The sequence below is a fragment of the Hippocampus guttulatus genome, chromosome 12, assembly GCF_054856545.1.
Source record: "Hippocampus guttulatus isolate MCC_2025c chromosome 12, RoL_Hgut_1.0, whole genome shotgun sequence".
In the NCBI taxonomy this organism is placed as follows: Eukaryota; Metazoa; Chordata; class Actinopteri; order Syngnathiformes; family Syngnathidae; genus Hippocampus; species Hippocampus guttulatus.
This window is the reverse complement of record NC_141272.1, coordinates 18,289,611-18,315,542: the sequence shown is the minus strand read 5'-3', so window position 1 is coordinate 18,315,542 and position 25,932 is coordinate 18,289,611. Positions and strand designations below refer to the sequence as shown.

The 25,932-nt window shown below is 45.2% G+C and overlaps 1 protein-coding gene across 1 annotated transcript; it reads left to right on the top strand.

Moving 5' to 3' along the window:
• The first annotated feature begins 235 nt into the window (after positions 1-235).
• LOC147197723 (alpha-2-macroglobulin-like protein 1) lies at positions 236-24,842 on the top strand. The gene is made up of 35 exons (XM_086125840.1): positions 236-318; positions 559-739; positions 952-1,108; positions 1,736-1,788; positions 6,126-6,294; positions 6,380-6,464; positions 6,620-6,737; positions 6,826-6,940; positions 7,028-7,137; positions 8,460-8,615; positions 10,485-10,718; positions 10,865-10,928; positions 11,186-11,331; positions 11,463-11,612; positions 12,340-12,519; positions 13,688-13,769; positions 13,999-14,143; positions 14,256-14,481; positions 14,710-14,836; positions 15,248-15,369; positions 15,751-15,802; positions 16,436-16,519; positions 16,617-16,793; positions 17,133-17,214; positions 18,643-18,799; positions 19,852-19,926; positions 20,850-21,012; positions 21,274-21,470; positions 21,555-21,770; positions 22,467-22,585; positions 23,239-23,329; positions 23,426-23,494; positions 24,254-24,359; positions 24,533-24,574; positions 24,715-24,842. The coding sequence occupies exons 1-35, from the start codon at positions 236-238 to the stop codon at positions 24,840-24,842; spliced, it is 4,461 nt and encodes a 1,486-aa protein (XP_085981966.1).
• The last annotated feature ends 1,090 nt before the right edge of the window (positions 24,843-25,932 follow it).

Sequence of the window (25,932 nt, the reverse complement as noted above, 5' to 3'; positions counted from 1 at the left end):
TGGAAGGTCCGGTTTTAACTTTTGGGGAGTAAAACTAGTTTGGCAGCAGGGTGGGGACTGCAAAGTAAAAGGGAATGTTGGGGGCAGTGTTCATGAAGCTGGGGCGGGCGTTTGTGGTGGATTGGTGGTGTATAAAAAACGCAAAGCCCAAAAGGTTTGCATCAGTGTCCCAGAGCACTGGTGCAGAAAGCCTCGCCAACCCGTCGGAACAACGCGCTGTGTGTGCTGCGCAAACATGGCACCTGTCCTGCACACCGTGGCGGTCATATTTGCATCTGTCTTTCTGCAAAGTGCATCATCGGCTCATCTCAATGACACGTAAGTAGAGCCAATCTTGACTTTTGCCTCAGCTGAACTCTGGCCGCGATCCTTGACATAGTTGCTCCCACAGACGAATGAAGATCGTCAGTGTTCATTTCAAACTTTGACTTGAAAATGGATGTCTGACTTTTGACAATTTCATAATTTGCTCTCTATGCTGTCTGCCCCAAAAATTGCCGCGATGTGACACTCGAGTTGTTTACTAGCGCAATATTGGCCTTCTCTCCCTCTGTGCAGCATCTTTGCCGTGACCGTGAGCTCCCAGGTGAGAGGAGGGTCGCAGGAAACACTGTGCGCCCTCATCCAGGGGCCCACGGAGCCCGTCGCCTTGACTATCACCTTGGACACAAAATCTAACAGCACCGTCATCCTGGAGAAGGACGTCAACCAGGACTTGTACCACTGCCTTAAATTTCAGGTGCGTTGTCATCGACCCAAGTGTAAATCCACTTCTAGACCTGCAGAGAACAGAGACCGGTGATCATCATATCTGTACAAGTTTACAGTCTCTGTTGTCTTGCCTGTGTGTGTGTGTGTGTGTGTGTGTGTGTGTGTGTGTGTGTGTGTGTGTGTGTGTGTGTGTGTGTGTGTGTGTGTGTGTGTGTGTGTGTGTTTTCCTTGGCACTGTAGGTCCCGGTAGTGCGCACTCGTACTGTGGCAACCATAAACGTCACTGTGAAAGGGGAGAATGCCACCATGAACAAGAAGACCAAAATCCTCATTCAGCCTCCTGCGTTCATCCACATTGTCCAGACCGATAAACCCATCTACAAACCCGGGCAGACTGGTACGTATCACCACTATCCAAATATTGAGAGTTGAGTGACTGATTTGGGGTAAGGCAGGAACGTTGAATCAATTCAAACTCCAAAAGAGATGATGAACCGAGCTGTCAAGGAGAACTGTTGCTATTTGCGCATCACATCGGAATCCTTGCCGAAGGCCCGTTCTCACTGTCGAGTTGTTGGCCAATGAGTAATGGACATTTCGTTATTTTCTGGCGGTGGACATTCTACCACCGTTTCAGAAAAAGCCCCTGAAATCCAAGGTCACAGGTCCGCTCATGAGTGTGCGTGCCAGTGCACGACAAACGATTGAACGCCTCATCAGTCTCGCCTTCTCTCTGTGACTGGTTAGCTTTCCTCAGGCGCGGTCGCTGATTGCAAACCAAATTTGAGACACTGAATGGGGCCAGAGAGTGCACATTTTTTTTCACAGATTTTACTTACTCCTGCCGTGGTCAAAGTCATCATATCACAATCTGAGTCCTTTCCAAATACATTTCACATAGAAATTGTCGACCTCGACAACCCACCGAACAGAGCGAAAAATGCCCTCCTTCCGGCTTTCCCTGCATGTCATGTTTTTAAAGCAATTGCTCGAAACTTTTTCTCATTGTGACGTTCCTTTACAGTGCAGTTCCGAATTGTTTCCATGGATTCCAATTTCATCCCCGTGGACCGCCTGGTAAGTTCTCAATAAGTTTTGAAGCGACTCCACCATGTGTGGAAATGAAAAAGCGCAAGACAGCACACGAGACGGGAGAAGTCATCCATCCATCCATCCATCCATCCATCATCTACCGCTTATCCGGGGCCGGGTCGCGGGGGCAACAGCTTTAGCAGGGAAGCCCAGACTTCCCTCTCCCTAGCTACTTCTTCCAGCTCTCCCCGGGGGATCCCGAGACGTTCCCAGGCCAGCTGGGTGACATAGTCTCTCCAGCGTGTCCTGGGTCTTCCTCGGGGTCTCCTCCCGGTGGGACATGCCCGGAACACCTCACCAGGGAGGCGCTCAGGGGGCATCCGAATCAGATGCCCAAGCCACCTCATCTGGCTCCTCTCGATGTGGAGGAGAAGCGGCTCGACTCTGAGCCCCTCCCGGATGACCGAGCTTCTCACCTTATCTCTAAGGGAGAGCCCGGACACCCTGCGGAGAAAACTCATTTCAGCCGCTTGTAACCGGGATCTCGTTCTTTCGGTCACGACCCATAGAAGTCGGCTTCCATGGTCTCACCGAACTCTTCCCACGCTCGGGTTTTTGCCTCGGCGATCACCGAAGCTGCGTTCCGCTTTGCCAGTCGATACCCGTCAGCTGCCTCTGGGGTCCCACAAGCCATAAAGGCTCGATAGGACTCCTTCTTCAGCTTGACGGCATCCCTTACTGCTGGTGTCCACCAGCGAGTACGGGGGTTGCCGCCACGACAGGCACCAACCACCTTACGGCCACAACTCAGATTGGCCGCCTCAACAATAGAGGCACGGAACATGGTCCACTCGGGCTCAATGTCCCCCGCCTCCCCCGGAACATGGGAAAAGCTCTGTCGGAGATGGGAGTTGAAACTCCTTCTGACAGGGGATTCCGCCAGACGCTCCGAACAAACCCTCACAATACGTTTGGGTCTGCCAGGACGGACCGGCATCTTCCCCCACCATCGGAGCCTACTCACCACCAGGTGGTGATCAGTTGACAGCTCCGCCCCTCTCTTCACCCGAGTGTCCAGAACATGCGGCCGCAAATCCGATGATACAACTACAAAGTCGATCATCGAACTGCGGCCTAGGGTGTCCTGGTGCCAAGTGCACATATGGACACCCTTATGTTTGAACAAGGTGTTCGTTATGGACAATCCGTGGCGAGCACAGAAGTCCAATAACAAAACACCACTCGAGTTCTGATCGGGGGGGCCGTTCCTCCCAATCACGCCCCTCCAGGTCTCACTGTCATTGCCCACGTGAGCATTGAAGTCCCCCAGCAGAACAAGGGAGTCCCCAGCAGGAGTACTCTCCAGCACACCCTCCAAGGACTCCAAAAAGGGTGGGTATGCTGAGCTGCTGTTTGGTGCATATGCACAAACAACAGTCAGGACCCGTCCACCCACCCGAAGGCGGAGGGAGGCAACCCTCTCGTCTACCGGTGTGAACCCCAATGTACAGGCCCTGAGCCGGGGGGCAATGAGTATGCCCACACCTGCTCTGCGCCTCTCACCATGAGCAACTCCAGAGTGGAAGAGAGTCCAACCCCTCTCGAGCGAACTAGTACCAGAACCCAGGCTGTGTGTGGAGGCAAGTCCGACTATATCCAGTCGGAACTTCTCTACCTCACACACCAGCTCGGGCTCCTTCCCTGCCAGAGAGGTGACATTCCATGTTCCAAGAGCTAGCTTCTGCAGCCGAGGATCGGACCGCCAGGGTCCCCGCCTTTGGCTGCCGCCCAGCTCACATTGCACCCGACCCCTTTGGCCCCTCTCATGGGTGGTGAGCCCATGGGAAGGGGGACCCACGTTGCCTCTTCGGGCTGTGCCCGGCCGGGCCCCATGGGTGTAGGCCCGGCCACCAGGCGCTTGCCAACGAGCCCCACCTCCAGGCCTGGCTCCAGAGGGGGGCCCCGGTGACCCGCGTCCGGGCAAGGGAAACCTTGGTCCATATATTTTTGTCATCATAAGGGGTCTTTGAGCCGTGCTTTGTCTGGCCCCTCACCTAGAACCTGTTTGCCATGGGTGACCCTGCCAGGGGCATAAAGCCCCAGACAACTTAGCTCCTAGGATCATTGGGACACACAAACCCCTCCACCACGGTAAGGTGACGACTCACGGAGGGGCGGGAGAAGTCAGTTGTGCACAAGTCAATTGACAAAAATGCGACCCTCCTATCTGAACATCCTATCCGGCTGAGGGATTTTAAAGTCGGTTGTCAATGTATCATAATTATTGCACCTCAGGCCACTTTAAATTTTCCCTGCATCATCTGCCAATTGATCTTTGCATCGGAACTACTGCCAGTGAGTTCAAAACGAACATGACGGCAGGCACCGTGAACAGGTTTCACTCAGTGATTTGTGAATGGTCGAGAAAAAAACAGAAGCGCTTATGAATGTGCCTTTCAACTATAATGCCTAATCGGTCCTTGTGTTGTTTGCAACTAGACTTGACAATACTGTACAACATACTACTGCAATCTAAAGACATTGGATTTCGATTTTCTTTATGGTGTTCATGAATTCACCTTGCCAAGAGGATACGTTCTCCTGCTGGTGATTTGTCTGCACTGAGCAGGTGTGGCGATTTAAATTGACCGGGTGGATGCTGGTCTGTCAATCATGACGTTTGAGGCAAAACATCCCATTGGCAGTAGAGTAAAGGACAACAAATAACTCAAATTGGATTGAGGGATTTTCACCCGGCTCCAAAATGGATCGAACATTTCAAAGGCCAACACCTGGTTCGATCACACAACCCAGCATTTTTGATTGCGGACAGGGAAGTGGGGAGAATGCTAGAATGCACGACGTGCAATCAGAGAGCACCAATGCCAGCGTGCCATGAATTGGAAAAAAATGCGCTCCAACATACACCAATGCTGCACGTGCTCTGACAAGCAGCTACTGACAGTAAAGGGCTCTTTATGGACAACTTGATGGACCATATTGAAACGTTAATCTTGTCCAGGCAATGTGTAACACTTCTTTGTAAAATCAAATGCCAAGTAGTTTTCAGATACTGTTCACGCGCGCCTCGCTCAAGGTACACATATGATATTGTACGGGTGCTTTATTCGAGGGGATAATGTTTTATAATTCAGACATATAATTATTTCAAATGTGTGAAAAATACACTTATAAATATAAATTAACCATTTGCATTTGGAATTATGCGCGCTTATGTATGTATGTTTTTATTTTGCTTGAAGCCCTGCATATGGTCATGTCAGCGTCCAATAAGATTCCTCTAATGTCATTGCCAGCATACGTTTTCATGAACATTTAAACTGCGATGTGATGTTGTTATGTATATCCAAGAAACTGTCAGTCATGAGTCTGACTTGTCCGTTTGTTCTTTTTCAGTACACGGTGGTGGAGCTCCAGGTAAGAATCCCATTTTGAGCCACACCAACAACTGAGGCTGTATGTCCATAGACGGTGCACATGCGCTTGCCGTAAAAACCGGCACACCTTCAGGTCGCTGCCACAGCAAGTCTAGTTTACCGTGTTTGGGAAATAGGTAGACTGCGTTTGCGCCACGCTGGGTGTTATAGTTGAACGAGGGGGTATTTTTCTTTGACACGCCCCCGGCGCATAAGACAATTTGGGGTGACTAAAAGTAGATGTGACTTTAGAGCAGGTAAAACCAGGTCCAAGTTGTGGAGCGGTGAGAGTAATGTGACTTTGGTGAATTTGATCCAGGCGCAGGCAGACAGATTCTACGCTCAACGAACATGTGTGATGGATGTCATTGTATTTCATTCATGGATATCACAACAGCATTGATAGAACCCCATATGAAAACCACCCACCCCCCTTGGCCGTGACACAGCTGTGCAGGTGGAGGGTGTCAAAGCGGTCGAAGGTGGTCTCCAATCGCCCTCTTTATAGTGGTGATCTGTAATGTGATGGCCCTTGCCAACATGACATCATCCACCTGTGGAGTTCTGCCTGCAGTTCGTTGTAAACGTATTCTGTGTGTGTGTGCGAATCATTGCTGCTTCCGCAATGTCAAAGACTGTTTGCGACTCTCCGACACTTGATTGACAGGCAGTGAGTGGAGCCACCTCCATTGGCCAGGAATTTTTGCTGTTGGTAAAATTGGCTTTCCCACATTTAACGACAAAGGGCTAATTGGAATTGGAATGGAAGCTTTTTTTTTTAATTTAACAATGATCAAAGCTGGAATTCTCACTGAACACGAGCCACAGAAAATTAAAAGAATTGTGCTGTCCTTCTTCAAGTTGTCTGGTGATGGTCACTTACAACACCACGATGACAGGGGGCTAATCGGCACATTTTTGTCTTTTTTCTGTCTGTCCATGTAGGACCCCAATTCCAATCGGATCGCACAGTGGTTGGATAAATTAGTTTCGGCGGGAATCCTTGATCTTTCCCATCCCATGATTGAAGAGGCAACACAAGGAACCTACGTTATTACAGCCACCACGGACAAAGGAGAGAAAATCTCACACAGCTTTGACATCAAGGAATATGGTCTGCTATAGTTGCGACGTAATGGTTGTGCTCGCTTCACCTTCCTTTTTTGGTTCATGAGCATTTATTCTTGTTCTTTCTTTAGTTTTGCCCAAATTTGAGGTAACTGTTGACCTCCCCAGTGTGATCTCAATCTTGGACCAGGAGGTCACGTTCAAGATTTGTGGAAAGTAAGTGTTTTAAAACTGAGTGAAAATATTTGACATCAAATGTCTTGTCATTTGTCTGAAACGTTAATTTCCGAACAGCACTCACCATTGCTGCACGTGAGCAATCATAAAGTTAAAACTGTCTGATTGTGCTTTGCTTTTGCTTCTCCGGTCAGATACACTTACGGGAAGCCAGTTGTTGGCTCAGTCAAGGCGGAGTTTTGTCGGAATGCTGTCCGCTCTTTCTTGCATTCCCCGTTTAACGCAAATATCTGCAAGACATATAAACTGGAAGTGAGTAACTGACTTAGAACGAATATTGTCTGTCCCTTCGTGTAAATACATGAACTACATTAGTTTAAAAATCGCAACACTCTCCCAGACCGATCGCAGCGGCTGCACTACACAAAATGTGAGCATGGTCGATTTTGCCCTCTACAATCATTTGTATGAGGACCGTTTTGTGGTGGATGCTGAACTGGAAGAGCGTGGCACAGGTAAGCCAGTGAAACGTTTTACTAACCATCATGTTGCCGATACTACTTGATGACCAGTTCGAATGATGAATCCAATTTCCCATTTAGGTGTGATGTTGAAAGGTACAGGGCGGACACTCTTCAGTGCCGTTGTCAGAACAGTTACTTTTGAAGATGTGCCCCAATCCTACAAGCCTGGCATCATATTTCAGGGAAAGGTACTCACTCTTTTTCAAGTGGTATGAAAGCCAACGTAAGACCATGTCCAACTAATGAGCCCAAGGACAAATTGCCCTCAAAAGCGGACACTCAAGTCCAGAGAGATTTGGACCGTAGCGGTCATAGATTTGGATGACAGTCATCACAATGTCAAGAAAGTTGAACATTTAAGCTCAACTTTTCTTGAAAATGTTTTAGTACATGAATACTTGAACTTGAAGAGGAAATCAACCCTATTTTTCATGACTTTAAACATGGAATTCTGAATACTACTGTTTTGATTCCAGTAAAATCCACCCGTTTTTATCCATCTCAGAGGACGGCCATTTTGTTACTTGCTGTCAACTGAAAATGACATCACAGTCGCTCAGGGCTCAGGTAACGACCAGGCATAGCTCAGCTTCAGCAAACAGGTGAGCCGTGGTTGGTCGTGACCTGAGTCCTGAGCAAGTTGGAGGTCATTTTCAGTTGACAGCAAGTGGCAAAACAACTGCCCCCTGAGATGGCTGATTCAAATTTCGCAACATGAATCAGAATTCCCTGTTTAGATTCATGGGGTGCATAGACCATATTATTGTAAAAAAACGTTTTTGGGTTGACTTCCCCTTTCAAAAGAAAAGATCTCAAACCAAGTTGAGCACTCTTGTGACTCAAAGAACAAAAAAGCTAAGGTGGGTACTGGTTAAAGTGCTCTGACGAGGCATCTCCAGGAATGAAATCATACAATTTGTTGATTGGCTCCGTTTTTTATTTATTTATTTATTTTTTGCTTAAAGTATCAAATATTTACGATTTCATCCAAATGTTTTTGACAATAGATCAGCTTTGCTTAAAATAGCTGCAAGTCTTTTCTACCATATTCCATGTAAAAAGGTGAAAATATAAACTTCAATCATAATAAATGTATTTTCATGATTTTACTGGCTTTATATGGTGAAGTATTTTGGGTCCATACAATTTAAATGCTTAGTTGTTCAAAGTAATGTTGCAACATCAGGAGTTTAATTCATCCGTGATAATTTATGTTTGTGAGTCTCTAAAGTAGCGAGCTGGTCAAAGAAGGGAGGTTCAGATGGTGGCGCTGCGATTAGCGCTTTTTGTAATTGCTGCTATTCGGTCAGCAGGATGCCACTAGACTAGAGAGACCAAAGTAGTTCATACAAGCCCAACCATACTTGACCGCACCTCTAATACTAAATTGTTGGCGTGCATGATGGGAACATGTTTGATTTGGTAGGCTATTTAAGCGACCAATTTAAGGTGTATCCATCCAAAACCTGAAATGGCTCAACATTTTTTCCCCAAATCTTCTTGTTTGCAGCTCAAATTGACTGGACCGGACAACAAACCTGTCGCCAATGAGCCTGTTTACTTATTCAGCCCGAACTCTCTCACTTTCAAACTCACCACAAACTCAGAAGGCATGGCCTCCTTTACTCTGGACACCAGCAACTGGAGCGGCAATGTCAACCTCAAGGTTTGTGACTAATGTGTTGTTTTTAGGCTGCTGTGGTGCACATTTGAGGAATGAAGTCCTTTTAGTTTTTTGGTTTGTTTAACCAACACGGTCAGAGGCTAAGTATGTCAAGATAAGTACGAGCAAAATGTTATCATCTAATGTCCTGCAATGACCGTATTTTTAGGACTATAAGTCAACTTGGTTTCATAGTTTGGCTCGTCCTCTGATTTATACTCAAATGTAATTTGTATATTATGAGATTACAATTTGGACAAGCACCACCTATTCCCGTTCCCTACGATGTGTTCTGAAATGAATTCTGATGCCCTAATGCCACTCTGGGAGTGGGTGCGTTCTGAAATAGTCCCCAAGTGCCCAAAGTGATGTTCAAATGTGTTGTTTGGTTATTCAGAGTGTCCAAAGCGTACCGGAATCCAGTGTGTCAAGAAAGGCAGGATGCAGAAATCAATGGGATCTCTGCATCCTGACTCCAACAGGACACACAACACACATTATTTCCAAACACAAACAGGCATGACAAAACTTCCGCTTCCCGCTACGTCAAAGTTTTTGTTAGCTCTCGGGAATAATCCGAAGAGAGGTGGATTCCACAAGTGTAGACACAGAAAAGGTTTTGAATTTAAAAAAAGTGCATTTCCAAAAATGCAAGACCAACAAAGTACAACAAAAGATGCTGGTCACAAAGAACCAGGAAATAACAAAACAAAACAAAAAACGCTCGCAAAAGGCCAATTTAAATAAAAACATTCAGAGCTTGTCACAGGAGAATACCTGTACTTGAACCGAGGAAAGAAGAAAAAGGAAATATAAGGAACTATGTCAACAAGAAACGTGAAGAGAAGCTAGGAGGCAAAAACAATGAACGTCGAGAACGGGTGTCCTAACTTGGTCCTCAAGGGGTGCTGTTCTGCCTGCTTTCTCGCTCTCCCAGGAGCAACACACCTGATTTAAAAAATCAGGATCATTGTCATGCTGCTTCAGAGCTGGTTGATGAGCTGATCATCTGAATCAGGTGTGTGTAGCCAGGAGAGCTGGAAAGCAGGCAGGATAGTGGGCCTCCAGGCCTGGAGCTGGACATGCCTGGTCTAGGACATTACAGGAACTTGGAGATTCGCATCGTGAGCAAGGCTGTAATCATTCGACAGCCAGTTGTCGGTGGGGCAGTTTTTAAAGGCAGCTGGTAACGAGGCACAATGAGAGACAGGTGCGGCTCATGAGGAACCGCCCAGTCTCCAGCAGGATACTAGAAAAACAAAACAAAGCAAAGCGGACAGGATCACGACAGTTTTTGATTTAAAATGGCTTACTTTCACTATAATTGTGTGACTTATTGCAGCCAAAGGTATCATTTTGGAGCTTGGTGGTGCTTTCGCCCAGTCAGAGCAACCTGTGGAGCCCCAGTCAAGCCCTCCAGTATTTTATTTGATATTCTAAAACATAAATCTTTAAAAATTATTTTTTGACGCCCCACTTCCCCATGCAATGGTCAAGCCCCCCCCCCCACACACACACACACTAGCCCCAGGAGAGAAAATATAAAAGATCCTGTAGCCATGCCTGGCCGCTTCCATACATATTTGCCACCAGCTTCACTCTTTCATCCGCAAGTAGATTGGAAATATGGTGACGTATTTTTGTCAGATCCAGTGCATACATAGTGAATTTTTATGTCTTTGCGGCGGCCAGATGTCTCTCCCCCGCTTAAACCTGGAAATTGACTTTTTCGTCTGTGTGAAAATTTCTGTGTGCATTTTGATTGCCTATAATTTGCAACGTTGCCACATAGCACAACAACCAACGGGATCCTAAATTCAAAATTTCATCTGGCTCAGAATTTCACCATTGTTTTGTTTTTTGTGTTTACAGGCCATATCCACACTAGACGATGACAAAGTGTACATTCCAGAAATACGGAAACCCGAGTACACACCAGCCTATCATGGCGTTACTGTCTTCTACTCAAAGAGTAGGAGTTTTCTGAAGCTCATGCAGGTTAGCGAGAAGATCTCCTGTGACAAAGACGCCGTGGTACGAGCTCGGTACATCATCCAGGGAGAGGAGCTCAAGGAGGGACAGATGACCTTAGACTTTTTCTACTTGGTGAGTCCAGTTGGTCTCTGTACTGGCAACTTCAGCCTGCACAAGAAATTCGAGCACCGTCTAACAAGCACACTGAATACACCCGTTTCAAACGTATGCGTGTGGGTAAGGTCACACTTGGCTTTGATTCTATCTGTACTTCTTAGGTGATGTCCAAAGGAACAGTTGTGCAGCATGGTCATCTCCCGATGGCTGTTACAGTGGGCTCAGGTAATCTTTAATGTGAAATGATTTCATTGTGAATGTGTCTTCACAAGGTATGCCTGTTTCATTCCACATTTTGATCATCTGAAAGATAGATAGATAGATCGATAGCTTTTTCATTCTTCTGCTTGGATGTTTTGACTTGTCAGTCAAACATGCTTTCGAATGTAATTTCATTGCAAAACAATGAAAAGTGACTGTTTTTTTCCTGGTTGAAACATTGTGGATTTCATTCTGCAACGTCTTGTTCTTGCCTCTGTCAGTGAACAAAGGGGAGGTGACCATCCCCCTCCATCAAGCGATCGACCTGGCGCCCTTTGCACAAGTTGTAGTTTATACTGTGTTGCCTGGTGGCGAGGCTGTGGCTGACAGCCAGGACTTCCCCATCGAACTCTGTCTCAAAAATAAGGTTGTACCTGGTGATGATCAAACACACAAATGATATATACTTAACCTCTGAATGAAACTAATGTTGTAAATGTTGTATAGAAAGAGATCATTTGAAATCGCCACTGACCCCAACTGTTGCCTTTTGTTCAGGTTTCTCTTGAGTTCCCGTCCGTCCAGGAGCTTCCAGCAGAGAAGACCACATTGAAACTCCAGGCTCAGCCTGGCTCTTTGTGCTCTGTTCGAGCCATTGACCAGAGCATCCTATTGCTGCAGTCAGAGAGGGAACTCACCGTTGACTCTGTAAGACAACTACTTCAAACCAAAACATGCATCAACCCCATTTCTAAAAATACAAAGACAACACATTGTTTTATGTAAAGGTTGCACAGTAGAGCACCTTGCCTCAGAAAGAGAATGTTCACGGTTGAAATCTGTTCGCTGGGGCTAACCTAAGACTGACACATCACCGTTTTTAATGGCTTGTGTGATGGAGTACAGTTTTCATCCAAGTCTGTCTGGAACCGCATTAAGCGGAGAACATCTAACTTTCAGCAGCAAATTAGCAGCCAATTTAATCAGTGTCTTGACTCCAGAGAGAAAATCAGACTCACTAAATAGAACCAGCAACTGAAAACGAATCAATTTCTGTTATGATGCACGTCAGCCAGGAGGCTTGGCCTACAAAATCAAAGGTAGCGTATTTTCCAAGACACAGAGACAAATAACAAATCACACTGAGAGTTTGAGTGTTCCATCAACATTCCATTCAATTTTTGCAATAGGGGAGCAAATCACTGGACCCATAGAAAACCCACACAGGTACAAAAGGAAAATGCAAACTCCACAAAGGGGGTCCAGAGACCAGATTCAAACCCATGACATCTGCACTGTGAGGAAGATGTGCTAACCTGTCGGTCACCATGCTGTCCTCCCTGGAATAACCTGCTCCCAAAAATTGCTCCTCAAAATTAGAAAGTTGCACTTCAAATTAAGTCATTGATTTAATCATGTGTTTCACTTGGTGTAGGTGTACGATCAGCTGCCTCTGCAGAAGCTGACGGGATACCCAGATGAGATTGAAGACTTTGAGCCATTTCCCTGCTTTCCGGGGCCCATACCATTCCCTGAAGAGGAGATACTGATGGCCGGGAGCTCACTTTATTTTGGACCAACCACTCAAAAAGATGATGTTTTCAGCATCTTCAAAGTAAGGCTTTGGACTTGACTCTTACTGAGGCTACATCAAGTACGACTGATATTGACCTGTGTTATTTTTAGGGGACGTTAATATCGGGCGCACCCACAATCGGTGACCTGCTGTTGCAAACTCATTGTAAAGTCTAAATAATCTGTAGAATAAGCAAGGCTCTTTAATTTTGAAAATTGTGTTTTGGATAGCCTATTTCCCGTGTCACTTTCGGTGCAATGAATGCTACGGTTGTGATGTGTTTGTGTATTTGCATGCTCGAGTGTTAGAAGTGTGCAAGAGAAAAGCGAGCGTAGCTAAAAGCGACAATGTGTTTACTATTGTTGGCATCGTTTTTTTTTTCACAGTGGATGGAAGATGAGGACTTTTTTTTTCACTTTGAATGATTTGAGGGTCCCGACCTTTGACATCAAGTACACAAGGACCACACCTTGACGTAAAGTACTCAAATGACTCCGCCAAATTGAATGTGTCAAAGTGGAGCAATCAGTCAGGTGCCTCGTGCTGCGTCAACCCAGACCAAACGTTTTCAACTCAAAGATACCAGATATGACTGGACTAAGATTGGACAAGTCACACATAAGATTAATTCTATCGATATATAGCTGGAGGGCATTCCAAAGTGAAGGACCGGCACTAGAAAATGAAGTGTGAGTTTGTTCCTGCAAACGATGTAGTTCGCAGATTATTTGTGCGTTGATTGAAAGAAATCACTTCCTATCTGAACTTGTTGCGCGATGGTTCTTTCAACAAATCTGGTTACGATTAATCGATGGCTGGGATGTATTGCAGTTCAGGCTTTCGTTTCACTGATCCACCGCCATGTTTTGGGAGTACGCACGGTCAGAGCTGTGGGTGGATTTGCACAGTTCCTCGCAGACAAATGCAGATTGATACATTCCACACTTTGCGTGGGAACGTTGGCGCATGCTTCAAGCAGACTTCTGTGCGCAGACACGCATGATAAATGAGGCCCCTAGTCTTGTACAACAGGCAGTAACCCACACTTCAGTCGCAGGTTAATCAATATAACGGTTTAGGTTTAACCAAGATGTTTTGGGAAATTCAACCGAGAATGCAGAACGTACATTTCCGTTCCAACATGACAGTTTCCCAGTTCACCAAGCAAACTCCATAAATGATGAATAAATGTAATTCTTGATTTCAGGGGATTGGAGTCAAGCTTGTGACAAATTCTGATGTGAAGAAACCCTACAACTGCCTACTTAGGGGTCCGTATTTCCCTGCAGGTGAGTTTGCAACAGTAAAAAAATTCATCTCTCACTCTATCTCGATTTTGGTGCATGAGCTGCTTGCTGATTTCTCATTTGAACACATCTAGTTTTTGTTCCCAAATTCCACCACTCGAAGAGTTCTACTCCTTCAACTGTGGAAATAAACAGCCACTATTTGTAGAAAAAGATCAAATTATCCAGCGCAGAAAACTGAGCATTGCTGTATTTCAATTTATCTTCATAGGTGATGGCGTAGATGGTCTGGTTTCCAAGACCACCAATGTGATTGTGATGGTGCACACACAAGGACCGGAACCCGAGGAGGACAAGGAGGAGACCCTGAGGACCTTCTTCCCAGAAACATGGATCTGGGACCTCGTTCCTGTTGGGTAAATATGTTCAAATGGCACATAATCACAACTTTATTGAAAAGTTAGGTAGTTCTGTGAGGTCTGAGCTCAAAGCAACTTGGTGTGCGTGCAATGCCTTGCGTGTGTTTAGAGACGCGGGTACAGTGAATGTGGAGAAGACCGTCCCAGACACCATCACCAAGTGGGCCGCTGGAGCTTTCTGCGTCTCGTCTGTGGGCTTCGGCGTGGCGCCCACCACGGCGCTGACTGTCTTCCAGCCCTTCTTCGTCAGTCTCACGCTGCCCTACTCTGTCATCCGTGGGGAAGTGTTTACTCTCAAAGCCACTGTCTTCAACTATCTCTCCAAGTGCATCATGGTAAATATCAATGACTCATTCAAGAAGTAACATTTTGGATAGGATTCAAAATTATTTTAGTTGGTTCCTTGATGGAAACTGGCGTCTCTGTCCTGGATCACAGACTCTCGTAGTCTGCAATAAGCATTGGGAGAATGAGCCAAGACCGCCCGTGTGGGTGGATTTGCTGTATTATTTTGTACATGTTTGCCTTCTAACACTGGCAAATATGTTGCTGTGTGTCTGCAGGTGAAAGTGACACTGGCTCAGTCGGACACGTATACCTTCAAAAACTGCGACGACTGCCAATACACCGTGTGTCTGTGCAGTGAGGAGAGCAGAACCGTAACTTGGATTGTCACTCCAACCGCCCTTGGTAGGAATAATGACATCACTTTACATTATTTTGCCTTCTGCATCTGCCTATGACGACTGTGATTTTCAGTTAATCGTTCATGAGGTAAAATGCTATTTGAACTCACAGGTCATGATTTCATTTTATCTGGACAAGATATTTTTTATCTGGAATTATTCCAATAGTTGTGACCCCTCAAGCAGAAATTAAATGAACACGCTGTCGACCAGACTGGTCATGTTTGAAATTAATGACAGTGAATAAGACTGGAACCTAGGCGCGAAAAGGTAAATTCCTAGAAAGGGGTAGAGTTCCGTATCAACCCGAAAAGTGAATGAGTCCAGAAAGATGTACAGTCAATTTTTTTGAAGGTTGGAGTGAAGACGCATGACTTCACGCGATCTCTGAATAGGACTGTTTGTTTGCACTCAGGCAAGATCGATCTGAAGGTGAGCGCTGAGGCCATGAGGACCAGATTTCTGTGCGGCAATGAGGTGGCTTCTGTCCCTGACGTGGGCCGCATTGACACCGTGGTCCGCAGCCTGCTGGTGGAGGTCAGTTCCTGTCAGATGCTCCAGATCCGACTGCACATGACTGCGCTGACAGAACGTCAGCAGATGTGATTGTGGAATTGGTGGCGACTGCAAGGTCACGTCACTGACAGGGGTCTGAGAAAATCACATTCTCTCTTGGCAGCCGTCGAGTTAGCTTTTCTCTCTGAATCCGTTGGCCTTGTTTGGAACCTGCTTTGAGGCCGTAAAAATGCAATGTCTCATTGAACTAAACACAGATGGATGCCAATCAAGGTCGCAGAAGGTTGCTTGGCCTTTTGAATAGCCCTACGCCATGTCGAATGTGTTCGGGTCGGGGCTCTGGCTTGTTGTGTTGTGCAATTAACTCCCGTGGAACATTTCCCATGTTGGTTTCTCTTGTAGGCTGAAGGAACACCCCAGTCAGTCAGCCACAACGCGCTCCTCTGCGCTGCAGGTATGGTTTTTCCAACAAGAACTTGTTTCGACAGTCTGGCCGGACACGGGTTAGGAGCTCCTTGTTTTGCACACTGGAGAGTTTGAGAGATGAATTCTTGTTTTGTTGCCGTCACAGCAAAAATAGAGTTCGTCATGATCCAGATTTACCTTCATTTATGTGCAAGCTTTTTTCTGAAATATTTGATTAATTCGAACGGTAACTCTTGGAACTTCCCAAAGGTGCCATTTGTTGATAATCAAGGAAACCTTTCCAATTCAACTTGCTCTTATTGCAGTCAAGTCTCATCAGATGGGAACACAATTTGCTCTTTGTATGCAGGATGGCAACCTATCATGGCAAATCTCAAATGCAGGTTGCGCCACGGGCCGCTATTTGATTCGAATTTGGAAAATCCTATTTACCGGTCAAAAGATTTGTCAGATCCGATGGTAAAATTTTATCTTTTCTCTTTTGGATCGAGAGGAAATGTGAGATCCTATTGAAACTTGAGGAACTTTGATTTAAAGTTTCCCATTGATCTTTCTCGTCGTATTTGAAATCATTTTAACTCTGCTTCTATTTCGAAAGTGGAAGCCTTCAATGGTCTGAGTACTCATTCACGCATTCTTTTTGCATTCTCTTTGTTGCCAGAGGGACCGGAGGAAAAGAACATCTCTCTTACATTGCCACAAGTGTTTGTGCCGGGATCTGTCAGAGCCACTGTCTCTGTACTTGGTAAAATAAATAAATAAATAAATAAAAAACTTGTTTGTGCTCTTGTACCGCATTTTCAGAGAACTGCTCTCTAGATTTTTTGGTTTTTTTGCCAAAGGTGACCTGATGGGCCGAGCCATGAAGAACCTGCACCAACTCCTGGCGATGCCATCTGGCTGCGGGGAGCAGAACATGTTGCTCTTTGCCCCCAACATCTTCATTCTCAACTACCTGAAAAGCACCGGTCAACTGACTGCTGAGATTCTGGACAAAGCAACGCGCTTCCTCGAGAGTGGTGAGTCATCATTCCCACCAAGGAGCTCAATAAAACTACCTTTCATCATCAAAACCGTTGGGAAAGTACGATCGCGGAAGGCACTTACTTGATTCCTCCCTGTCAACAAACGTGTCTCAAGACTGTACTTGCTTGCTACTTGGTTCATAATTATTTAAGACGCCTCACATGCATTCAAAAATGGATGGCTTGTATGTTTGATACTCTCTGTGGCCATTTATGGTTGATAAAATTAGTCTTGGAAGCAACAGAAAATATCCAAGCCATGCGGCAGCGTGCATATGTTTGGTCTCAATCGAGAATGTGACGTGTGTATTTGTACATGCGCGTTTGTTGCAGGATACCAAAGGGAGCTCACCTACAAGCATGACGATGGCTCCTACAGCGCCTTTGGGAAGAGAGACGCATCTGGCAACACCTGGTCAGTAGGAAAGCCGCAGCGTTCATCAGTGATTTGTGTCAACAATTTCAAATGATTGGCATTTTGGGGGAAACGAATTAAATATGTCTCAAGAACATACAACGTAGTGCAGTTGCATCAGATGGTCGAGAACATTTTGAAGTATTTAGTGCTTTGCTATACGATGACTTTATTCAGCTTAAAGTTCACACTTCATTTGATACAAGACTGGAAATGGCAGCCGGCGTATCTTTCTGGTGTGCGTAGCTTTCTGGTTTTGGCACCAGAAAATATTCCAGCCATTTACTTTGCGAGGCTGCTGCCAAGAAATATTTGCGTTTCGTTGGCTTAAGACACGCCTGAGGGTGGATTGGACAATCATTTTTGTTTATTTTTTTCTCCTGAATGGATGCTGCGCAGTTTGGCACTTGGGGATGGCTGTTTCTGGAAATGAGGACTCAAGTGTCCAATCACATCCATATTTGCTGAAAGAGTGGACGAAACAGCTTCAATGTGTTGCGTTCTTGAAGTGGCTAATGTATCACAGTAATCTTGGCTGCATTCATCACATCCGCATTGCAAGGGGTTGGGAGCTTTTAGGTGAACAAATAATCACAATAAACTCGGCTTTTTATAGCATCTTTCAAGGGACCCAAGGATGCTTGAAATGCAAGGAAGGATTTTATTTTGCCTCTTGCCCCTCCCCACTCCCTACAAAGAGTCTGATTTGCTCAAATTTTGAATGTGCACATATACTGAACACTGAGTATTTGTATCTGATTGTTCATTTCTGGGCGGCCTGGTAGTCCAGTGGTTAGCGCGTCGACTTCACAGTGCAGAGGTACCGGGTTCAATTCCAGCTCCGGCCTCCCTGTGTGGAGTTTGCATGTTCTCCCCGGGCCTGCGTGGGTTTTCTCCGGGTACTCCGGTTTCCTCCCACATTCCAAAAACATGCATGGCAGGCTGATTGAACACTCTAAATTGTCCCTAGGTGTGAATGTGAGCGTGGATGGTTGTTCGTCTCTGTGTGCCCTGCGATTGGCTGGCAACCGATTCAGGGTGTCCCCCGCCTACTGCCCGAAGACAGCTGGGATAGGCTCCAGCACCCCCCGCGACCCTAGTGAGGATCAAGCGGTTCGGAAAATGGATGGATGGATGGATGTTCATTTCTGGTTGAAATTTTGCTTCAATGGTAACAAGATTGCAGGGGGATCCTGGAGGGTTACACTGTTATCATATTTGATTCATTTTGTGAATATTTTAGTTTGCACTCAAAAATGTTGCTGCCCCTCAGTCAGATTCAGCAGAACTCAAGCTCAGAGGCTTCACTTCACACACAGAGTCGAGATGCGATTGTTGTATGCCTGGTGTTACCTCCACAGGCACGCTGCGCTTTGATTTGTTTTCAAAAGTGTGTGTGTGTGTGTCTCTCTCTCTCTCTTTTTCTAGGTTGACCACCTTTGTGATGAAGTCATTTGTTGGAGCGAAGGATTACATCTTTGTCGATCCCAAGCACATTTTAGATGCCAAGAATTGGTTGTACTCAAAGCAAGGGAGTGACGGCTGCATCCAATCTGTGGGCAAACTCTTCCACAATGGCATGAAGGTGATGACGCCAGTATCCTCGTTGACATGCTTGCACGCGATGAACCCAGAACTGTCAGCCACAATGTGACCACTCGCGCAATCGTCAGAGATACAATCTGATGTAGGGATGGTCCAATGCGATCCATTGGATCGGTATTGAGTTTGATTATGTCCAAAATGACTGGATCCGAATCTGAAGGTTTTTTTTTAATGAGAATCCAATCCATAAACCCAAACTAAATCACTTTGCATAGACGAGCTGTTGCCATGTGTTTTCGTCACGTAAGCAGTTGTTGGATTGTGATTGTGGAAAAACAGTCTTCAATGTTTTCTCACGCCAGTTTCAGAAGATGTAGCAATATATGATAGAATAACTTCAATATTTACTCTACAGTGGACCCCGCCCACACACCCCCTGCCCATAGCAGCAATGCAAACCACAGATCAACACTTAATACAACATAATGTGAACATGTACAAAATCTCCTTCTCTGACATGAACGAAAAGCAAGTGCATGAACAACGGTAGCCATTTAGGTGGCCGGGACTTTCATTTGCTCAAAGTATTGCCGCCGTGGTTCAACAGATGTAAACGAGTCCACACACTTACTTCGTAGCTGCGCCAAGTGGCCAACGCCTGCTCCTTTTTGGCTCGTGTTGGCAGCTGGGCTGGCAATGTTGTCCACGTCCACAGACCGCAATCATTATATTTTGTCCTACATTGTCAAGTGTCCATTTTTGACCTGGCGTGTATGTGACGCAGTCAGAAAATCATCAAAGCCGTTAGGCTGCGGAGTTGCTTAACACATTCGGTCTTCACTTGATCTGTAATCGCGTCATGAGAGTAGCTCAAACCACGATCGGCATCTAAACTGTTGAAAATGTCTTGCTCTCCGTACGGATTTTGCTGCTGCGTGAGCCTTGCTCTCTGATTTTAGAGTTCTGAGGATTAGTGTTTCTACATCCATTTATATTATTCGTTTTATTGCTCCTGTCTGTTAGTTGAATGTTACAGGACCAATGTAAGAAGTATACAATGATTCATGAATGCATATGTTAATGTCTCATCAGGGAGGAGTGAGTGACGACGTGTCCCTAACGGCTTACGTCGTTGCCGCCCTGTTGGAACTGGACTCCGACATTGAAGTGAGTGTGACGTCACTCCCATTTTGAAAGCATTTGGCCGCCAACCTCATCGGTTGTCATGCTTAGTTCGATCTTCATTTTCGACGTGTGAATACGGATATAACACGTGGACATTTTTGTGTTCATCCCACCTAGCCAGCTGTGATGTTAGCTGTTCGCTGTCTGCGTCCTCCATGACGCGATCGCCAAACTTCCTCTTCACCTTTATTCATAAAATAGAACAGTAGATGCGTCTGGCCGTGGGTGTCAAATGTCGTTTCGCTTTTTTTCGAGCGCAGTTCAACATGGGATTTGAGAAAATGTCACTCTGGGAAAGATTGAGAATTTTTAAAAGAAATGAATCAACGCTGCCTTTGCTGTTTGCACCCAAGTCAGTCAGTCGATTTTTTTTTCATGCACAATTTTTCCACAACTACCAAATTACAGCGCACTTAACACCGAATTTACCAAGCTGGTTAAAATCACACTCCGCTTTAATGGGGTTGCCCTTTTTTCATGAAAATAAGCCACTGCTCACCGTGCCGCCTTTACAACGGGTGGAATTCCGAGTACACTTTTGCCACGATGATGACTTGTTGAGCTCACAGTCTAAAGACACAGGTGGAGAACTGTGGAGCGGATGTGAGCTTCCTGCCCCCAGCAAGACAGGAGGGGCTTATATTGAGACTCCCGCACGATTCTTATTGAAACAATCAGCCTCTTCAATTTGTCTCCAATGTGTGTCATTTTACAGCTGTTTCAAGTTAACGTTAAATCTGACTGAAAGAGGACATTTTATCAGAATAATTATTATGATAAAATGTTCTTTTCTGAAAATGTTTGGAAGCAAACCGTTCACCCCAAGATGCACAGAGCAGTCATTTTTGTGATTTACCCGTTGAGACGATTGGATCCCTTATATTTTTGGGTGTGTTCTGTGACAGGATCCTGTGATCCAGAGGTGTCTGGGTTGTCTGAAGGAGGCAGCCGGCCAGATGGACAACTTGTACACCACAGCGTTGATGTCCTACACCTTCACCCTGGCTCGGGATGAGGAGACGAGGGTCAAACTCATCACCTCCTTGCACCAGCAGTCCACTACAATGGGTACATCATAATATGACTCACAGCACTCAGTGTGGCTTCGCTTTCAAAACATTTCTGTTGTTGCGCCTCTTGAAATCGACAGTCACAAAAATAAACATGAATTTAGCTCTGACAGTTGGAAGCTGAGTTTTATCGTTTTGCATTTTATTCTGCTGCCCTATTCTCTCGTTTGATTCCATGTTGCTGATTTCAATTGTTGAATAACGCAAAGTTTCCCCAGTCATTTCTGACCCATGTTGATCGGTGATGTTGTCGTGGCAGGGGGAACCCGCTACTGGCACCGAGAGGGCGTCTCTGGGAAAGGAGTGGATTCTCTGGAGGTGGAGATCACCTCCTATGTGCTGCTGGCGCTGCTCTCCGGGCCCGCCCTGCCAGATTTTGGGCTGGACTATAGCTCCGGCATCGTGCGCTGGCTCACGCAGCAGCAAAATCCGTACGGAGGCTTCTCTTCCACGCAGGTAAGCAAAGCTGCGAGCGGGAGTTTGGAGAAGGTTCAACCATCCAGGGAGACAACTTTGACTCTGTACGCTTGCGCTCCTCAGGACACCGTGGTGGCCCTCCAGGCGCTGGCGAAATACGCCGCAGCCACGTACAGCGTTGGGGGCAGGACTGTCGTGACGGTAACGTCATTAGGAGGTCTGGACAAGGAGTTCATCGTGGACCAGAGCAATCGGCTCCTGTACCAGGAGGAGGAGCTGAGCGAAGTCCCTGGAGAATACACCGTTCGAGCTGAGGGGCAGAGCTGTGTTCTGGCACAGGTAAGATCTCACTTGGCAATGTATCAATGTTTTTGGCAGACACACCTTTCACATGCAAATAATTACCAGTTAATTAGCACTTGGTCCAGGTGGTAGCTGTTGCTGCTCGAGGCTTCAAAATCCGAGCTTTGTACTTGACTCGAGGGCCGATGTTCGGGATGAACTTCAGGCGTCGTTTCCACGACCTTGCACTCGTGATCCAATTTCTTGTAACACAGTTCGTACATTACCTGCGGTCATCTGATTCCGACTGTACCCGCGATTTTGATTGTCTAGTTCACCTGTGTCAAACTCAAGGCCCGGGGGCCAGATCCGGCCCGCCGGGTCATTTGATGTGGCCTGCGAAAGCAGATAACGTGTTGCTAAATCTGTACCGAAATGTCAAATTGTCAGATGTAATAAATAACGTTGAGATTTTGCAATCCTTTTGTTACCCTGTTTACCGTCACTTCAACAATAACTGAACAAACTATGTTAATCGGCTTGACTTATTTCAAAACGAGTTATCTATTAATTTGTTGTGTATAAGTAATCATTTTGCGGTCTCACTGTCATAATGGCCCTCTGAGGGAAGATGTAACTCCAAATTGGCCCGTGACTAAAATGAGTTTGACACCGCTGGTCTAGTTGAAGCGTCATGTGCGATTGAGATGGAAGTGTGTTCAAAGAACACATGTTGGTCCTGTTCCCTGCCAGATCTCCATGCATTACAACATCCCCCCTCCTCCTGACTTTTCTGCCTTCGAAATCACTGCGGACGCCATTTCAAAGTGCAGCTCCAGCAAGCCACAGCTCCACCTATCTGTCAATGTCAGGTAAGTGTGCATGCATGACTCTCTCTGCCTCGACAGATTACTCATTTTGTCAAATATGATTTGCGTCCATGGATTGTCCTCAAAACCATTTTGAGCTCAATTATCAGTCACTCATTCCTGCTGTGTCCCATATCGTACGTCCACATATAATTGCTATAATGTTTTATGAATGATAAGACTGTCAAAGAAATACTTTGGAGTTTGTTCGCAACTTTTTCATTGAATGAGTATCTTGGCAAATGAGACAAAATGGTGAAGTACGCGGATGAGAAAATTGAATTCAAAAGTATTCTCAATGTGCATTCTTTGAAAAGAATTCATCTTATCTGACAATTTGGAGGACACTCAACCAACACTATGGTGGCATTATCTAGATCAGGGATGGCCAACTTACATTTTTCATTGGTGCTGCTGCAAGGCAACGTAGGACCACGCACGCACTTCCTGACCAGATAAAAGACAAAAATGCCTTTTTAAATATGGACAAAATACACACCTATGTTCCCCTAATATGTTTCACTTTTCAAAATATGCAAAGTAAAGCAAACAACAAAACAACCACATGCTCTGATTTCTTTCCCCTAAGAACGTCTGCGTCCATGCCCGATTTTGAATCTGTTTATTTCTTGAGAGAAACCATTTTGTGTTTGCAGTTACCAGGGTCGGAGAGAGGAGACAAACATGGTCATCATTAACATCAGACTCCTCTCTGGACACTTTTTGGATCAGAACTCTCTGGAGATGGTAAATTCCGATTTTTTTGTTCTCCCCTTAAATATTGGTGTGTCACCTGTTAGCATTTGAACTATGCTGATGGCGCTTTACTGTGTGATGCTCCAGCTCAGGAACAACGAATCAGTGAAGCGTGTGGAAGTGGAAGATGGTTATATCAACATCTACTTGGACCGGGTAGGAGATTTTTTTTCATCTCCAAAATGTACTGGATTGAAATTCACTGACCAATGCTCGAAATCAATGGAATTGCGTTGCAGTACCTTTACGCCTTTGCAGATTCACACACAATTGTCTGTACGTTTCCCCCCCCCCCCTCCCCTCCCCCAAGCACTCTCACCTGCACAAATTGATCGGAAGGAGGCCGATGAAAGAGCATGTATGCAAATGATTTGACCGAGATGAAAACAAATGGCATTTCGCTGTCATTTAGTTACCAGGTAGTTTTATAGGCAGATGAAGTAGTTTCAGTTGTTGTTATTTTTTTTTTTAAAGCACTCTCATTTTTATGAAATATTTGATGATGTCGTAAACTACAATAACCTTTCCGAGTAACATAAGTTATCCTATGTCGAGTAACTGTGCTTTATTGATGAGATTGAGTGCAGAAACCTCAAGACACGTTCATCAAAGTCCATGAAATGATATTTCTTTTTTCTGCTGAGCTTTTTCCCTTCCCAAATTTGATATCGTCAATCAATGACTGTGGAACTAATTCGATGAGATTCACCCTCCATGTCAATTCAAGTTGAGGCTTATTTTACGAAAAATATGTTCTTTCACATTTCAAGTGACACAAAATGTGGGCCGTCCTCCATTATTTCCTTCAATGGATCGCACAGGGCGATGATGCCGCAGCATTCAGGTCGCAGATCAGGCTATCGCCTTGCAAAAGAAGCGCAAGCCCTTTCAGTTGCGTGTGTTTTGTGTTTGCAGCTGACGAAAGGTGAGACGGCGGTTTACAGCATGACGCTGGAGCAGGACATGCTCGTCGAGAACCTGAAGGCAGCTGTGGTCAAAGTCTACGACTACTACCAGCCAAGTAAGATGCTCTTCTGCTGCAGTCATGCGTCTGCCACATTTTTCTAATGGAACACCGGCTTGGAACTCAAACAGTCTTGTATCCAACGTTTTACAGTCCATATTCTTTTCTGTGTGCTCCTTTTCCTTGTTCCCCTGTCGAGGATGTTGATCGGATTTTATTTTTATTTGCAGCTGATGTGGCCACGACCGAGTACACATCCCCCTGTGAGAAGAGTAAGTCACCTGCATGATATGGTGCAAATTGAAGACACACACGTGCACGCGCGTGGACACACACACGCACACACAAATCCGTTAATCAATGATTGATGGTGCCAGTTTAACTGATTCATTATTTGTGTTGTGTCCTGTAGGAGAAACAGTCAAAGAAACAGTTGAAGTTGAAGTGCCATGGAACATATTGAGCATATTGCTGGACTGGCTTCAAAGGTTCCACTCTCATTTTAATTTGAATTTCAATCAAATCAAATGCTTATACTAGTTAAAAGAGGGATTCGTGATTTTGCTTACGCAGTACATACTGGGTGACCAGACAGTACATAGTGAGATGGAGAAATAACAAAAATTGTGTTTGCTTTGCAGCCGACGTTAGCAACGAGGGGTGAATGAACATTGAGGAGACTACTCGGATTCATTTCTGGAAGATCAGATGTTCATCCAACTTGTTGACGTGTCTTTTTCTTTCCTTTGGTGTTTGGAAATTAAGGGAATCACCGTGATTGCAAATGATGTTCTTTCCCTCTCTGTGTTGCTTTCTTTTAAAATCGGGATTCACTTCATTCTGTAGTTACTGCTGCCGCTCAACACTGGACATCTTTTAACATGTTCAACCCACTGGAACCAAGAAAATCTGAATATGCTCTGTAACTGGTTTCATAGGATTGACAAATCCATGTTTTTCAACTCAAAGTGGAAGATGATATATTACAAGGGACCAATACCTGCAACAACAACAAAAAAAGAGTGCTATGTGTGTGGGGGTATGGGGTGTGTGGTTTTCAAGAAGATAAAACTCATCACAGCAGTATTTTACAATTTGAAATGTAACAATCATGAAAATTGACAACAATAAAGAAGAGAATGATATTGTCATAGTGTTTCTTTTCAATTGCATACTTCCATTGAGGCACCTTCTTTTTTATATACAGTATATTTTTACTTTGATTCAAGACAGACAACATCAGAATATCAACAGACATTATTTCACAGCCTTGCCATTGTCAAATTTGGTTTGCACACGCCAAGTGTGCAGGAAGAGAAAGGCCCAGGAAGACATAATATGTTTTGGTCTTTAGCCCTGGAGAACCCACATGGTCAAATTTGGCCCCTATAAATTCTGCTACTCAAATGCTATCCTTAAATCCCAAAGGGTCAAATTTGGCTCGAATACTAAATTAGGATAAAAGCATTGAATATTTGAAAGAAAACATATTTTGGTGTTCAGTGAACATATAGCAATCATTTCATGGATAATTCATCATTTTCCAAAGAAGAACAGGGTTCTTGGGTTCTCCAGGGTTAAAATAATTTTAGGAGGTAAAGGTCACTGTCTGAGGCACAACAACCTTAAA

Coding starts and splice junctions, on each gene's coding strand:
- LOC147197723 (XM_086125840.1), top strand. CDS start 236: ATGGCACCTGTCCTGCACACCGTGGCGGTCATATTTGCATCTGTCTTT. Junction 15,803..16,435: donor CGCGCTCCTCTGCGCTGCAG/GTATGGTTTTTC, acceptor CTTTGTTGCCAG/AGGGACCGGAGGAAAAGAAC. Junction 22,586..23,238: donor CACCTATCTGTCAATGTCAG/GTAAGTGTGCAT, acceptor TTGTGTTTGCAG/TTACCAGGGTCGGAGAGAGG.